The sequence below is a fragment of the Xenopus laevis genome, chromosome 3L (assembly GCF_017654675.1).
Source record: "Xenopus laevis strain J_2021 chromosome 3L, Xenopus_laevis_v10.1, whole genome shotgun sequence".
Lineage (NCBI taxonomy): Eukaryota > Metazoa > Chordata > Amphibia > Anura > Pipidae > Xenopus > Xenopus laevis.
Genome location: NC_054375.1, coordinates 76,866,217 through 76,881,889, shown reverse-complemented (window position 1 = coordinate 76,881,889; position 15,673 = coordinate 76,866,217). Strand labels below are relative to the sequence as shown.

At 36.9% G+C, this 15,673-nt stretch overlaps 1 protein-coding gene across 1 annotated transcript; it reads right to left on the bottom strand.

The window, feature by feature from the left end:
- Positions 1–4,059: 4,059 nt before the first annotated feature.
- On the bottom strand, positions 4,060–12,924 carry LOC108711149 (leiomodin-2). The gene is made up of 3 exons (XM_018252582.2): positions 12,527–12,924; positions 8,032–9,384; positions 4,060–4,551 (listed from the first exon to the last, which is right to left on the bottom strand). The coding sequence occupies exons 1-3, from the start codon at positions 12,797–12,799 to the stop codon at positions 4,525–4,527; spliced, it is 1,653 nt and encodes a 550-aa protein (XP_018108071.1). The 5' UTR covers positions 12,800–12,924; the 3' UTR covers positions 4,060–4,524.
- Positions 12,925–15,673: the final 2,749 nt, after the last annotated feature.

The following is a 15,673-nucleotide window of genomic DNA, read 5'->3' as shown; positions in this document are numbered from 1 at the left end:
CTGATAAACTTCAATCACTCTTTACTGCTGTACTGCAAGTTGGAGTGATATCACCCCCTCCATTTTCCCCCCCAGCAGCCAAACAAAAGAACAATGGGAAGGTAACCAGATAACCGCTCCCTAACACAAGATAACAGCTGCCTGGTAGATCTAAGAACAACACTCAATAGTAAAAACCCATGTCTCACTGAGACACATTCAGTTACATTGAGAAGGAAAAACAGCAGCCTGCCAGAAAGCATTTCTCGCCTAAAGTGCAGGCACAAGTCACATGACCAGGGGCAGCTGGGAAATTGACAAAATGTCTAGCCCCATGTCAGATTTCAAAATTGAATATAAAAAAATCTGTTTGCTCTTTTGAGAAATGGATTTCAGTGCAGAGTTCTGCTGGAGTAGCACTATTAACTGATGCGTTTTGAAAAAAACATGTTTTCCGATGACAGGAACCCTTTAACATATTGATAAATATTTTACTAGGCTCTAGTTATGTCAGCTGGTTTCCCTAAGAGTTCATATGGAGCCCATATAGCAGATAACTTGGGGGTCCTGTTTTGGACATGAGCATTAGGACTCTCAAAATGCATATTAGTGATAAGTTTCCTGTGGATTTCCATAATTGAGAGGACAGTTGTTGTATTCCATTTGGCTGCTATTGTAATACGAGCTACGGTCAATTTATGGTTCACTAATTTCTGAGCTTGATATTTCTTCTATGGGTTTTCCCAACAAGTGGGTTACCAGATTTTTTTTCTATATCTTTACAGGTAACTTTTGTTATTAGTCTATGTACTTCCTCCCAATATCCATTGATCATTGGACATGTCCATAGTAAATGGTATAGTGACCCTATATTGTAGCATCCTCTCCAGCACTGGTTTGGAATAGTTACATTTATTTTGTTCAGTCTTTTAGGGATCATATACCAATGCATCATAACCTTGTAAATATTTTCTTTCTGTTTTATACAGGTCACCCCTGTTTTCGCATTCCGCCATATGGCTCCCCAGTCCTCCAATTCCAAGGAATCTTTTAATTCTTGTTCCCAGTACATCATATATCTATGTTTTGGGAACTTTTCGACTGGTAGAGAAATTAAAATCTTATAAATATTTGACAAAAGAGCTTTTTGTGGCCAGTCGCCCCTAATATTCTCAAAGGGTGAGAGAATTGTGTTTCGCTTAAATGTAAGAAAAGGTGTAATGAAATTTCTTACTTGGAGATATTCATAGAACCTTATTAGAATTTCAGGCATTTTGGCTTGTAGGTCTCTGAATTGGAGCATCTGGGAGGCATTGTTAGTAAGTACATCATATATTTTAAACAGACCTTTCGCTCCCCAATTTCTATAGAGAGAAGATTGCGTCCCTGGTAAGAACCTGAGTTCTTTCTCTATTTAATGGCTACTTATCACCTGGAGTTCCCTTTGCTAACATTTTATCCGTGCTGATGAGTTTCTTACCTATGGTTATTTTATGTGGCTTTTCATCTGATTGTATTTGTTTCCAGAACAAACAATTTGTACTTTCTGTTATGGTGCGGTGACTGTGGATCTTCCGTGGGTACGTTTTTCTTAAAATACATTTTCCCTGTAGACTGTTATGATCTGTATGGTTCAAATGTAGCTGTCTGATTGAAGATATATATTAGGAGATCCTGATCCCTGGGCAGTGCTTTATTGTAGTAGGTTGGCTGTTGTTTGCTGTGGATTTGGAATACTCTAAAGCAGGGGTCCCCAACCAGTAGCTCGTGAGCAAGATGTTGCTCACCAACCCCATGGATGTTGCTCCCAGTTAACTCAAAGCAGGTGCTTATTTTTTAATTCCAGGCTTGGAGGTAAGTTTTAGTTGCATAAAAAACAGGTGTACTACCAAACAGAGCTTCCTGTAGGCTGCCAGTGCACATTGGGGCTACCAATAGCACAGCCCTTATTTGGCAATACCCAGGAACATTTTTAATGCTTGTGTTGCTCCCCAACTCTTTTTACATCTGAATGTTGCTAACGGTTAAAAAAAAAGGTTGGGGATCCCTGCTCTAAAGACTACAACATCAATGGTTTGCTTATCAGTACTAAATGGTCAATGACTTTTCATAGAGGGCACTCAGCTACACATGAATGCACCCATACAGTCAGAATGTTCTGTGAACAGAATACTGTATATTATGCTCTGTAGGTACAGTATCTATTAAGAAAGAACATTATTCATTCTAATTCTAAGTTAAAGTTCTCCTTGATAACATTTAATACACCACATCAAAACATCCCTACCATGTATATTAAACAAGTGTTTATTAGATATTCTTTGTATACAGTGTGTAGAGGCTAAATAAAGAAGTGATGCCTCTAAATAAGCAATGAAAACTTCACAGGGCCAGGCGGTTGGTAGGTTCCCAGAGAGGGCTTAAGCAGGCAGGGTACAGCAGGTGGAAATGTCTGCTAATCATAGACACAGAAATACTAAACCCTTGTGATAATCTGCACCAGTTATAAATAGGTGTCATTTCCTCATTTGATGTTTTTTGTATTATTTTTGGTGACTTATACAGTATCTAGTAATATCTAGGAGAAAGTAGGGATAAGTGAATCATTTTAAAGCTTGCTACACTAGAGTAGAATGTCTGTGGCCATTTGACAACACCATAGGCCAAATTAGCCAATAGAGGTCCTGATCCTGTCTCTGGGAAATCACCAGAAAGAACATGACAACATTTCAGTAGAGTTCTGTTCTTCTTTGAATTGGTTCTGATCAGAAATCATTTTGTTTCAGCCCAAAGACATGGGTCAATTTGGCTATTTATTAGACCATGTATATCTAGGTTTAACTTTTATGCGCACTACCAATGCAGACTATTGGCTAATTGTGATACTTTATAACCAGACGTAAGGCTAGAGAACACACCGTATGTTTTATAAAGGGCCAATGAACCTGCCTGTATGTTGTTGGGAGGAAACTGAAGAAACCAAGAGTTAACACATACAAACAAGGGGAGAAGATACAAATTCGTTTCAGATAACGCTCTGACTGGAATTGAACCTAGAACCCCAGCACAGCAAGGCAGCATGATGATAACCACAATATTGCACAGTCAAACTAATTTTTATTCAAAACAGTTTCAATTTTAATAATTGAATAGATGGTGCCATGCAGTGATGACCTCATGGGGAAGAGTACTCAAGTCTCTGGATATATTGTCAATTGCTTTATAATTTTGTTTCTGGAATATTTTAATGTCAGCTTTAATTGTAACGTTAACAATTTGGTACAAATCATAATGCACATTACTACAAATAAATAGTAATGAGGAAAAACATTTGGAAACATGCATTGATCATTTCACCAATAGTTACTGCTTAGAAAAGAGTGCACATTAAAATAAATCTGTCTAATATCTAGGGGCAGATTTATCAAAGGTCGAGGTGAATTTTCTAATGAAAAAATTTCGAGCTATTTATTGTGTTCTTCAACTGGGGAATAGTCCAAATTCGATTTGAATTTGAAAAAAATTCGAAAATTCAAATATCGAAATTTATCATGTACTGTCTCTTTAAAAATTAGACTTCGACCATTCACAATCTAAAACCTGCCGAATTGCTGTTTTAGACTATGGGGGACCTCCTAGAACCTATTTGGAGTCAATTGGGGGACTTTGAAAAATCAAAGGTTTTGTAGGGAAAAAATTTGAATCAAATTCGATCAAATGCGCTATTCCTTTTATTCATACGATTTGAATTCAGCCGAATGTGGACCTAAAACGATCGAAAACTGACCTAATCAACCCAAAAAAAAACTTTGACTTAATTTCAGTTGGTCTTTTTGAATTCGAATTTCGAAGTTTTTTCAATTCGAAATTTAACCCTTGATAAATATGCCCCCTTATGTATTTTTCCTATGTAAAATATAACTCAGTGGCATTATGCTATACATATTCTTACATTTTAATTCTGTTGGATTCTTTAAATAATCAAATATGGCTTACTGTTTTCCTTCAGCATATGCGATCTAAATTGTGTGTAAATTATTTGTCTTAAATAAATGGATTCACAAATAACATCACATTCACTTATATTAATTCTTTTAATACATTTAGTAAAAAACACGTATTTGCAACAAAATGCTACTCGAAAATGATTTCAGATATTTTGCAAACTTATAAGCAAGAAATGCTTTTTTTTATGGAACTTTGTATTAGTCCATGTTTTAGCTTTCAAAAAACAAAGGAAACAAAAAACACCTTTATTTCATATTTGTCCTTAGTATTTTCAAAAATAAAAAAACATGGAAACAAATCTTTTTAGTGCAAAATAACTTGTGATAATTATCCAACATACATAAAAAAAACAATTTTATAGTACACAGAAAAGGAAATTTTTCAAATAAAAAAGTGTATTCAATATTTACAAATGTTCTTTTAACAACCATGTGCCGTGCTAAACCCAAAATGCATTTTGTCAGAGTACATATGCTTAATGGGGAAAAAGATTCTCTGCAGCAGCATTCAGTTGATTTTTCTTGTAGAGTTCGGAACTTATTGAAGGGATTTTGGAACATCCACCTACAAAATTGAAGAAGGAGGTGCTTGAATTGCTATGCACTGTAATATTTACAGACAGAACATTACATAATGAAAAACTACTTGAAAACAGCAATACTGTACTTTACATATATTTTGTGTTATATAGGGTATATAGTATATATATAGTATAACAGTTGCAAAATATAAGAATAAGGGATGCAATTAAAAAATTTACAAAAACCCTGGAAAATTTAACGTGACCATTTTTTTTAATACAGTTGGTGGATTTTATTTATTTTTCATGAATTTGATTAGCATATTATAATTCAGTTTTTGGTATTCGAACAAATCTCTTTTGGAGGATTCAGTATTTGGCCAAATCCCAAAATTACAGATTTGGTGCATCCCTAAGTAAGTCACTGAGGAGTTTCATGAGCTTTTAAAGGCACAAGGCCAAAGGCTGAGTGTTTTTCTATACAGTTCATGGAACGCCAAGGTCACTTCTAATATCAGAAAACAAACATCTAGTCAAAAAGGAATGAGAAAGTAAACTTTTATTGTTGTCCCACCAGTATTTACATACAAATACTGACTAAGGTCTCAGTTTAAAAAGATGATTTTTGCCCAAAGATTTTACAAGCTGGAACAATACTGGGATATGAGGCATTGATATACTTCAATGTGACATTGTACAAGCTTGTAAAATCTTTGGGTAGTAGTCCCTGATGATGTCTTTCAACAAGATGATCAAATGTATTATGTTTCTGGGTTTGCTAGCTATCAAATAAAAGGTATGTTCAACAGAGACCTTATACGTCCCACCTCTCATTATAAACCATAGTCAGTATTGGGATATAGAAACAGGTGGTGCCACAATAAAGTTCTATTTTCCCAGCCCCATTTGACTGGATAATGTAAGGGTTCTGTGAATCATGTGACACAAATGACATCACTATGCACCAATTATCACTGATGACATCACTGAGCATCATTTATAAGATTAGATTTTATAAGAAATTCATGGCTCCTGAGTATATGTTCTAATAAGGTAAGATCTGAGCAATATAACAATTTAATAAACAAGAACTCCCTCATGCTACTTGTAATTGTGGTAAGCAATATGTAGGTCGGACATATAGATCCCTCAAGGAATGGGCCAGAGGGTATACCTAATGATCTTACCAACTAAGACTAAGAAAAGAGTTTCATCCATAGGAAAACATATTATGTAAAAACATAATGGAGATCAGTGGCGGGCCTAGCCGACTGGGCGACACGGATGGCCACCGCGCTCCCCTCCGTGCTCCCCTCCACGCTCTCCTCCGCGCACGCTCCTGAACACATTGTGCGCACACATGGGCAGAATGCCGGAGGGGAGGGTGTTAGAGCGCTGGAGGGGATGGATGCAGAGGAAAGCGACGGAGGGGAGAGGCGGGAAAGCGACTGAGGAGAGCCGGGGTAAAGCGCTTGAGGGGAGGGAGGAGTGGGAGGAGCAGCGAACATGGACTAGGGGTAGGCAAAAGTCAGGTACCTGCCCAGCGCCCCCCTTTTGTTGCGCCCTAGGCAGGTGCCTCTTCTGCCTACCCCTAGTTCCAGCCCTGATGGAGATTTTGGCCAGTTAAAATTTCAGTGTATAGAAAGTTAAATTATGTGTAATGGGAGGAGATATCCATAAAGTAATAGATCAAAGGGAAGTATATTGGATATTTACTTTACAAACACGCTTCCCTCAAGTGTTAAACAGTATTTGGGAGGTATCTTGAATATTTATATGGTGCCCTCCCCTCTGTTGGCAGTGTTGAACTTCATTACAGTATTTGCTTGAAAAGACATGACTTGTATATATGTATATTTTAAATCAATTGATGTTTTTAATTGATGTTGCTATATAAGACATAGAGTAGCTACTGACTCCACCTCTGATGAAGTGCCAGAACAAGGCATGAAACGTGTTAGGTGACTGCACATGTCATAGTCCAGGAAGTATGTTTCACAGCTTGGAAATAACGTTTTTTTGAATTTTAATCAGTTTCATAAAAAAAAATTTTGGCTTTGGAGTGTGACTTTGTTGGAGTGGAGACCAGTTGTGGAGGTGCCTGCTTAGACAAGAGCATGCCTGGGACATGGACATGTACGTTTCTTGTAATACGTCCCTCATAACAAGCACAGTTTGCAGAAATTCTTTTGGGGTATGTCCTTTGAAGTCTACTTGCAAATTATACTGTTTCTGGGTTATACCATTGTAACTGTTCTTTTCCCTTTCACTTAATGTTCTTTCTCTCCCCACCCCTTTTTCTATTCTCTCCTCTCTGTCCAGCAAGTTTTAAAATACTAGCAGCATGTAGGAATGCATGTATGGCCTGAATGCTGGGGTATGCTGTCACACCATTCTAGGGGTGTGGCTGGTTGGACATGGCTAAAAATAAGGCAAAATAGGAGAGGAGGGAAAATAACCCTTCGCTGGTGCAGAAAGCTATGATGAAACAATGGCAGCATATTTAGCCCCTTTACAAAGCAGAAAGGAAATACAATGTATAATGTTCTGAAAACCTTAACAAATTTCACAAAATATTTTTAGTTCCATGCTGAAGTCCTGCTTCTTACTCAGTTAACCAAACAATGTAATTCTTCATCACCATGTGACGAAGTACCAAGAAGAGAAGCTTACTGTGTTACAGTCCAGAATACCTTTTTGATCCTGCACCTCAAAGTGGTTTGTGATTCCATCAGCCTTAGCTTTTTCGCAGCGTTTAAACAGTGATGCGTGTACAGATATAGGTTGTTTGACTTTCTCTCTCTCTCTCTCTTGTGAAGGCAAACTGGAGTCTCAAATTATTTCCTAGTTTACATGCACTTTATGAGTTTTAAACATTGCAGGAGCTTGCAACATCTCATGCCACATGTTCTGGGAATCCTTTTATTTGATTTATAAATCAGCCCCATAATGTTTATGTGCTCTGCACCTTTAGAGAATTTGGCACTAGTTCAAGAAAGCATTATACTTTTAATACCCGTCATGGTTAAAAGTTGAGTCTAAGCTGGAAATTCTGAAACTGTAGCTTCGTAGTACCTGGTGACCCAGTGATAAAAACACTTCTCTAAGGATACTGTTTGCTTTAATAATTTAAAGAAAAGAGATACTTAATTCTGGCCATATCACTTGTGATGGTTTTTTTTTGTATTATGTTCCACTAACCTCTGCTGGCTACATATGTGTTTGACTCACATAACCTGTTCCATCTATGCTATCCTTTCAGGTAGCACAGTCCCAGGTAGGATCATATATCCCCTTTGTTGGATTATTTACAGGCACTTCCTGAATGATCCCATTACAAACCTAGCACATCCCTGAAAAAGGAACATACCTTTAATTACAATGAGCACTTTTTTGTGTAATCTTCCAAGCTATTCCTCATGGGAATCTGCATTGCTAGGCAATGCCTCATGCCAGTTGTAGCCACTGAGTCTGGCACTTTCACCAGATGATTCGTAACCTTGCTGCTTACCCTGCCAACTTACCTTCTTCAGCTGTTTCACGCTGCTCCCTCTAATTGCATCCATAAGATTATCATGTAGAGATCTCTGGGGTGTTGAGGGCCTGGACACCTCTTCTGGTTTCATTTCAGCGATTGATCTCAAAGAATTTTTTATCTCTTTCAAAATATTATTCTGTTCCTTTTTACTTTTTTTCCCTTTTGTTTTTTTATGCCCATTTTGCTGTTTTTTTGCAGATAATTCATGTTGTTTGATAACTTCTGCAATATTTCTGCTGGGAACTTTCTTTTCCTGCTGAACTATTGGAAAAATTGAAGGAGGAGGAGGTGGTGGAGGTGGTGGTGGTGGTGGTGGTGAAGGTGTTGATGTGTTTTCAGGCTGAACCTTTCTAGTTATTTTTGGAGAAGCCCATGGTGAACCTCTAGGGGAAGAATATGGTGAGGCCCCTGGTGTTCCTCTTTGCAGAGTTTTGGTACTGAGGTTAGAGTTGGGATCATAACCAGATTCTTTTTGCTCCTGCATCCTTTTCTGTCTTTGTTTATCCATATTCCTTGTCAGAATACTTGTCATAGACATACGTGGTCCTGCCAGCTCAAAGTGATAGCCTAATTTTATAACGCTAGTATTGTCTTTGAGCAATTTTGCTATTTCCATCTCCACCTGACTTCCCATGATATGCCTCTGGTTATGGAATCTCAGTTCTGTCAGCACATTATTGCTGTACTGCAAAGCCCTCATAATAGCTAGTATGCCTTTTCCTGTGATAAAGTTAGATTCTATGTTTAGACTTGTAATACTTCGATTGACTCGAAGCATATTAGAAATTGCTATTGCAACATTGTCATCGGCATGTGTGTTAGCCAAGCTAAATACTTTAACGTTTGTGTTTTCTTTCAGACCTAGTGCAAAGGATATAAGTGTCTCTGATGTGATGTTCTCTATGTTATTTAGATTGACTTCCAAAGTGTCTGGGTCATTGTTTTTAATATTTTCTAGAGCATCATCTATAACTGTCGGGTTGGAGCCAGCAAGGCCAGAAGCTGCTTTATTGCTTGGAAGCTCATTGGTTTGTTTGCCATATTTTGCACCAATGCCATTGTAACCATTGGATGAGGCTTTATTATCATTGAGTCCGTTGATTCTTATTGTTGGGATGCTGTCAGAACTACTTCTAGCTTCAATGGTTTCTTCTTCATGGTTAATTTCTTCCTCATCACTTTCTGTTTCCACCTCCTCTTCCCTCTCCTCCTCCTCCTCCTCTTCCTCCTCCTCCTCTTCCTCATCTTCATCTTCTTCTGTATAAACCTCTTCAGAAACCTCACTGTTACTTCCTACAAAATCTTCTTCTTCACTTCCATCTTCTTCATCCTTATGAGTCTAAAAACAAATAAAAAATGTTCAAACTACATATGGGATCTCAGAGAATTTTGAAGAATGACCTATACTGTGGGGCACATTTACAAAGCTCGAGTGAAGGATTCGAATTAAAAAAACTTCGAATTTCGAAGTGTTTTTGGGCTACTTCGACCATCAAATGGGCTACTTCGACCTTTGACTACTACTTCGACTTCGAATCGAACGATTCGAACTAAAAATCGTTCGACTATTCGACCATTCGATAGTCGAAGTACTTTCTCTTTAAGAAAAACTTCGACCCCCTACTTCGGCAGCTAAAAGCTACCGAAGTCAATGTTAGCCTATGGGGAAGGTCCCCATAGGCTTGCCTGGGATTTTTTGATCGAAGGATATTCCTTCGATCGTTGTATTAAAATCCTTCGAATCGATTCGAAGGATTTAATCGTTCGATCGAACGAATAATCCTTCGATCGTTCGATCGCAGGATTTGCGCTAAATCGTTCGACTTCGATATTCGAAGTCGAACGATTTTAGTTCCTAGTCGAATATCGAGGGTTAATTAACCCTCGATATTCGACCCTTCATACATCTGCCCCTGTATGTCTGGCATCCTACTAAATATATGACGTTTCTATTAAATGCTTTATATTGCTGTGGAATTGTCTCTGCACTGATAAGCTTTCTCGATCACTTTGTTAAGCAATCCTAATAAAAACTGCATGTCATTGAGATGTATAATTGTATGCTTCCTTAAACCAACATTTAATTTCTTACTGCAAACAACTGAAATGCTGTTGTCAGCTGCTCATTGCTGACTCATGATGGAATCACCATTTAGACCAGGTATTATCTCATACAGCTTTTGTGTATTGTTTTCAGCTGGAACTCTTAACTAATGTCAAGGATGCATTTCTCTGGCATAAAAAAAAAACTGGAAGAAAAAGCATGTCCACTTGTTACTGCACAGACAGAGTAGTTTGCAGCCAAAAAATTCACACAATGTCCACAATAGAAACCTGTTGTGTACAGTCAACCACCAGAACACCAACACCTCTTCAAACCACTAACTCATAATTCAGTTTGGAGGCTCGGCACCATCCAAATGTTCTGGCACAACAGAGCCCCTGTGTATAAGCGGGGAGAACACATAGTATTTAATCTGTGAAGAGGAGTCTCTCCCAGCTTGCAGATGCTCTCTTGTGCCAGTATTTTGCCTTTTATATGCTATGTTATTTTATTTGCTAAAAGTTCACAATTTATTTTTTTTCTTATATTACCAAAGTAGTCCTTTAAAGGGCTCACAATCCTGGACTGATTGAAAAACTTTGTTTTTCGAAAAGAAACTTGGAACAGGCCAATATGTTATTCAGATAATTTGCAATTTCAACCATAAAGCATAGCAAAAGTGCTGTTTTGTGAAAGAAAAGCAGGTGACATCCATTTGATTCTTCTTTAAGCAGGTAAACACTTCAGTATGCAAATAAAATATTTATTATTTTGTTATACTCATGTTACTCAGTTTTACATAAGAAAAACAAGGCTTGTTTACTGAGTATATTTTTGTATCTGTTTACTATATAAAATATGAGCATAAGTTAACATCACGAGTGCAAGAGATGGAGAAGTATTATCAGAGATGGTTTTATTGGATACGTTTTAAGGACTCGGATCAATATAAAGCTCTAATTCTCACTGACTCTTGAATCTGGAGTCATGTGGCTCTGCGCGACAAGGTTAGGCCACTAGTCAAAATTGTTTAAGGATGGGTTATGTTTGGGTATCATAGATGGGGACTGCCCCCCCCCCCCCGCACACCTGCTGCCACATGAGAAAAGGAAGGTAACAGATTTTTTTTTTCTTTTTTATAGTTCAGTTCAATTGATGATGAATGGTTTTACTTAACTGCAAAATTTCTCATGATAACAGTTATATGTTTTGGGCAGGAACATTCGCCAGGTATTAGACACATACAAAGCTTCCTTGGAACAATAACAGAAGGATTAGATACTGGCTAGAAGAACCTGTTCTGATACCTCTTTCTTTCCCTTATCCTTCTCATATTTTAAATTTCCTTTTCCTTTTCCATTTACTAGGGTTAGATGATGATGAGTGCGATGTGACATAAAATTTGTACATATGATGTTAATATTTATCGCATATTATACGAGAATGCTTTATGTGTAAACCCTTCCTTATTTGTTTTTATTTTCTGTACTTTCTTTACAAATGTCAAAATCTTTTAATAAACTTGAATTAAAAAAAAAAAAATATGAGCATAAGTTGCAGTATACATACTTTTGAAGAAAAGTAGAAGCCATTGTCATAAATCTCTTTACCATATGACATGCTGTTTTTAACATTGTTATGTAGCATATATATTCTCAAGGACATTCAAGGTCCAATGGCTATTGCAATAGTCAGCCAGCACACTGTCATTCTCCTCTGTCTATCAGGCTGAATGTGATGATATGGTTAAAAATAGAAACAGGATAATGAATACTGATAATCAACATGGTTAAACACAATAACATACCAGACATACTGTAAGTGCAGAAGAAACTAAACATTGATCATGATGCTTGAGAATTTCAGAGTCATTTGATGCCTACTTAAAAAACATAATTGTAGAAGAAGTCTTTGCACTGAAGCAGAAGAGCAAGAATGATTGTTAATTGTCTGCAGTAATTTGTTTTACACCAATGCTAATGGATAAATTAAGACCTTCACTACCAAGTATACCTTCTAATCTTTACAATGTTTTTTTCTATGGCAGTAAAACCTTTTTCTAACACCATCCCTAGTTAACATTTTATAATTTGTTAAAACAAGCAGACAATACAATCAGTCATCAGTTATTACCAGTCTCCTACATCCACAATATTTTTAAAATGTTTTAATTATTTGGACCTGGGATCTTTCTGTACCTTACCTTCCGTATCTGTAGTGTTTTATTATTACATAGTAAAGGAAATAATTTTTTTTAAAAAAAATTTGGATAAAATGGGGTCTATAACCATTCCATAATTAGTAGCTTTCTGGATAACGGCTTTCCGGATAATGGGTCCCATATATATACATTTCTCTGCTATAATAACAGTTGAACTGGATCTAATTAAATCATGCCTCTGTAATAAAATAGGCATATAGAAAGTAAGAAGTTTACCTTATCACATGCACCAAGTTGCTCCTTCTCCATTAATTTTTTGGTCTCCTTTTCCCAATAAGCCATTAATGCCTCTCTGCTAAAATTTGCAGTTGGAGATTTTTCCGTTAGACTTTTTTGCCTCATTCCAACAGGGAGATTACGATCAGGCTCAATATCCTCCAGCTCCCTCTCCAATTCCTGCAACTCCTCTGCTGTTAATGAGGCCAGTAGCTCATCTTCATCAATATCTTCATATTTACTGATCTCTCTGCGGTATCCAAAAGAAGACATGGTCCCTTATAGAGTTCAAGGTTCTGGAAAAACCAGACCTGACTAACAATTATCCTAGGAGAAAGATACTGTGATATGATAAGTTTTCTGGATCTCGTGTGAACAGCAACTGGTCAGAAAGAAGAGAATAGGCAGCCTTTTAAGAAGTGCTCAATGGGTGTTCCATTGAAGGATGAAGGCATACTCTATTTCAGCCTCACACGTCAGCTGGACACAGACACACAAAGTATGTGACATCACAAGTGAGTTCCAGGGTCAGATTGAGGGATTATTGACATGCTGGATGTTACCATATAAAGTTCAGCCTGTTTAAGAAAGAACTGGCATGTGCTGTGTGAGATTAAATAACATACACATTATATCTTTTGTGATTGTACAACAGTTAAAGCAGTCAGCTAAATCGACGACACAAAAAAAAGAAAACAGAATGTTGAGAATATATATATATATATATATATATATATATATATATATATATATATATATATCCATAACTGGAATTGTTTGCTCACATGAAGTCATTCATCTCATTCAGTTAAGGAACGGTTAACTTGTACAAATATGCCAAAAACAGATGTGTTTTCCCTGCATCTTGCACTTATTTGAAGTACAAAAACCGCTACAAAGTCTCTTTCCATGTTCAGTATATATATCATTGCCTTTTGATTTATGGACAAGTGTAGATTGTAGGACAATAATGCTGTCAGAGATCCTATACCAGTTGAATAATGTATGACAGCCACTGACTGCTCTGGGAAGGTGTCTGATTTCTGGAAACGTATTCAATCATTTATGGAGGCTCTTGTTTTTATCTTCTATCACAGACACAGAATACAGCCGGCAGGCTTAAATATCACTCAGCAATAACCCAACAGCTGTACCCAATAACGATATAAGAAAGGCAGAGCACATTAATGCATATATTGAAAAGAACAAACCAATGATATGTACAATGGTTACAACTGTATAAACAAAGGATATTATTTAATAATAAACGCCTATAATATCTGTCCTGTATAGCAAAAAATAAAGTGCAGCTAAGATGATACTGACATCCTATTTATGAACTGTGAAAATACCAGCATGGATCAAAATAATATCTGAAGTTAATTTGTGAAGTTAAAGCAAAAATATAGATGTTTTACATTTACATTTAGTCCTTATGTTCAGTAACAAATGAGAGTTTAAGGGGCAGATTTATCAAAATGTGAGATTAGAGTTCATCACAGAAAAATTCACCCACTTTCTAGACATTCCCATGGGATTTTTAGAAGCGTATCAAATGTTCCCCCACTGATTAATATGATTCTAAAAATCCCGTAGGAATGAATAGAAAGTGGGTGAGTTCTAGTCTCACATTTTGATAAATCTGCCCCTATATGTTGTGTGCACAGAACACCCCCCTTACATATTTGCAATGATACACAAATGGCTGCAATATTGCTTTCATTTACTCTGCCATTAAGGGGTAAACAACAGTTATAACAGAAGATTTAACATTAATTTAATCCAACAGCAATGTACTTTATATAGCACTAAAATCTGAATTGTAATCCTGCATTACTATTTATTATTGCTCATAATCATTTGCAGGGAAAACCTTTTAATATATATATATACTGTATACATGTAATTAACATAGCCCTTGGAAAATCTATTTCTGGTGAAAATAAAAATGTATTGTATGAGCAGATTTGGGAGTGTCATTAGTAGCTGCTGCTGCACTACAGTTGCAGAACAATACATTTTACAGGGAACCACTCATAACCTTGGACTGACTTCTCATCTCAGATAACAATGCTCATGTGTGATTAGAACAAATGTGCTAAGCCCTAGTTAGTTTATCCATTAGAAATTACTAGGTATGTGAAATACATGGTATGCTGACCTGTTGGTTAATTTCATTAAGAGGTGCATTCACAAAGGTGGAGTAATGAATTTTTGTTGGCGTTAAAGGGATACTGTCACGGGAAAACATGTTTTTTTCAAAACGAATCAGTTAATAGTGCTGCTCCAGCAGAATTCTGCACTGAAATCCATTTTTCAAAAGAGCAAACAGATTTTGTTATATTCACTTTTGAAATCTGACATGGGGCTGAACATATTGTTAATTTCCCAGCTGCCTCCAGTCATGTGACTTGTGCTCTGATAAACTTCAGTCACTCTTTACTGCTGTATAGCAAGTTGGAGTGATATCACCCCATCGCTTCCCCCCCCCCTAGCAGCCTAACAACAGAACAATGGGAAGGTAGATAGCAGCTCCCTAACACAAGATAACAGCTGCCTGGAAGATCTAAGAACAGCACTAAATAGTGATTTAGTGGAACTGAAGTCTAAAATATAATAATGCTAGAGATGCTGTATTTTGTATACTAAACATAAACATGAACTTACTGCACCACAAGCCTTATAAAACAAATGATTTATGCTTTCAAAGTTGGCCTCAGGGGGTCATCATCTTGTAGCTATGTTAAACATCTTTGCAAGACCAAGACCATGCTCAGTTTGGTCTGGGCTTCAGTTGGGAGGTTAAGCTTAGGGATCGTCATAAATTATCAAAACAGCACAAGTCAAATAATTTCTGCCATAGAAGCTGATACGGCAAGACTGATAATCAGAATATGCAGACTGCACTGGGCCTGCCTCTACACTGTCGACGGCTGTTCTACAGGGAAACAAACAAAGCTGCTCGAGTTCTGGGAAGTAAGGTGGGGAGGGCTTCCCCCTGCTGTTCGAAAGTATGATTATTTCCCTGCAGAGCAGTCAGGTTTCTTATAGAAACAGTAGACATTTTATAATTAAAGTATATTGGAGATAAATGTATCTTTCAATAAAGAAAGCAAAAATAGGATTTTATTTTTTGGCCTTTACATA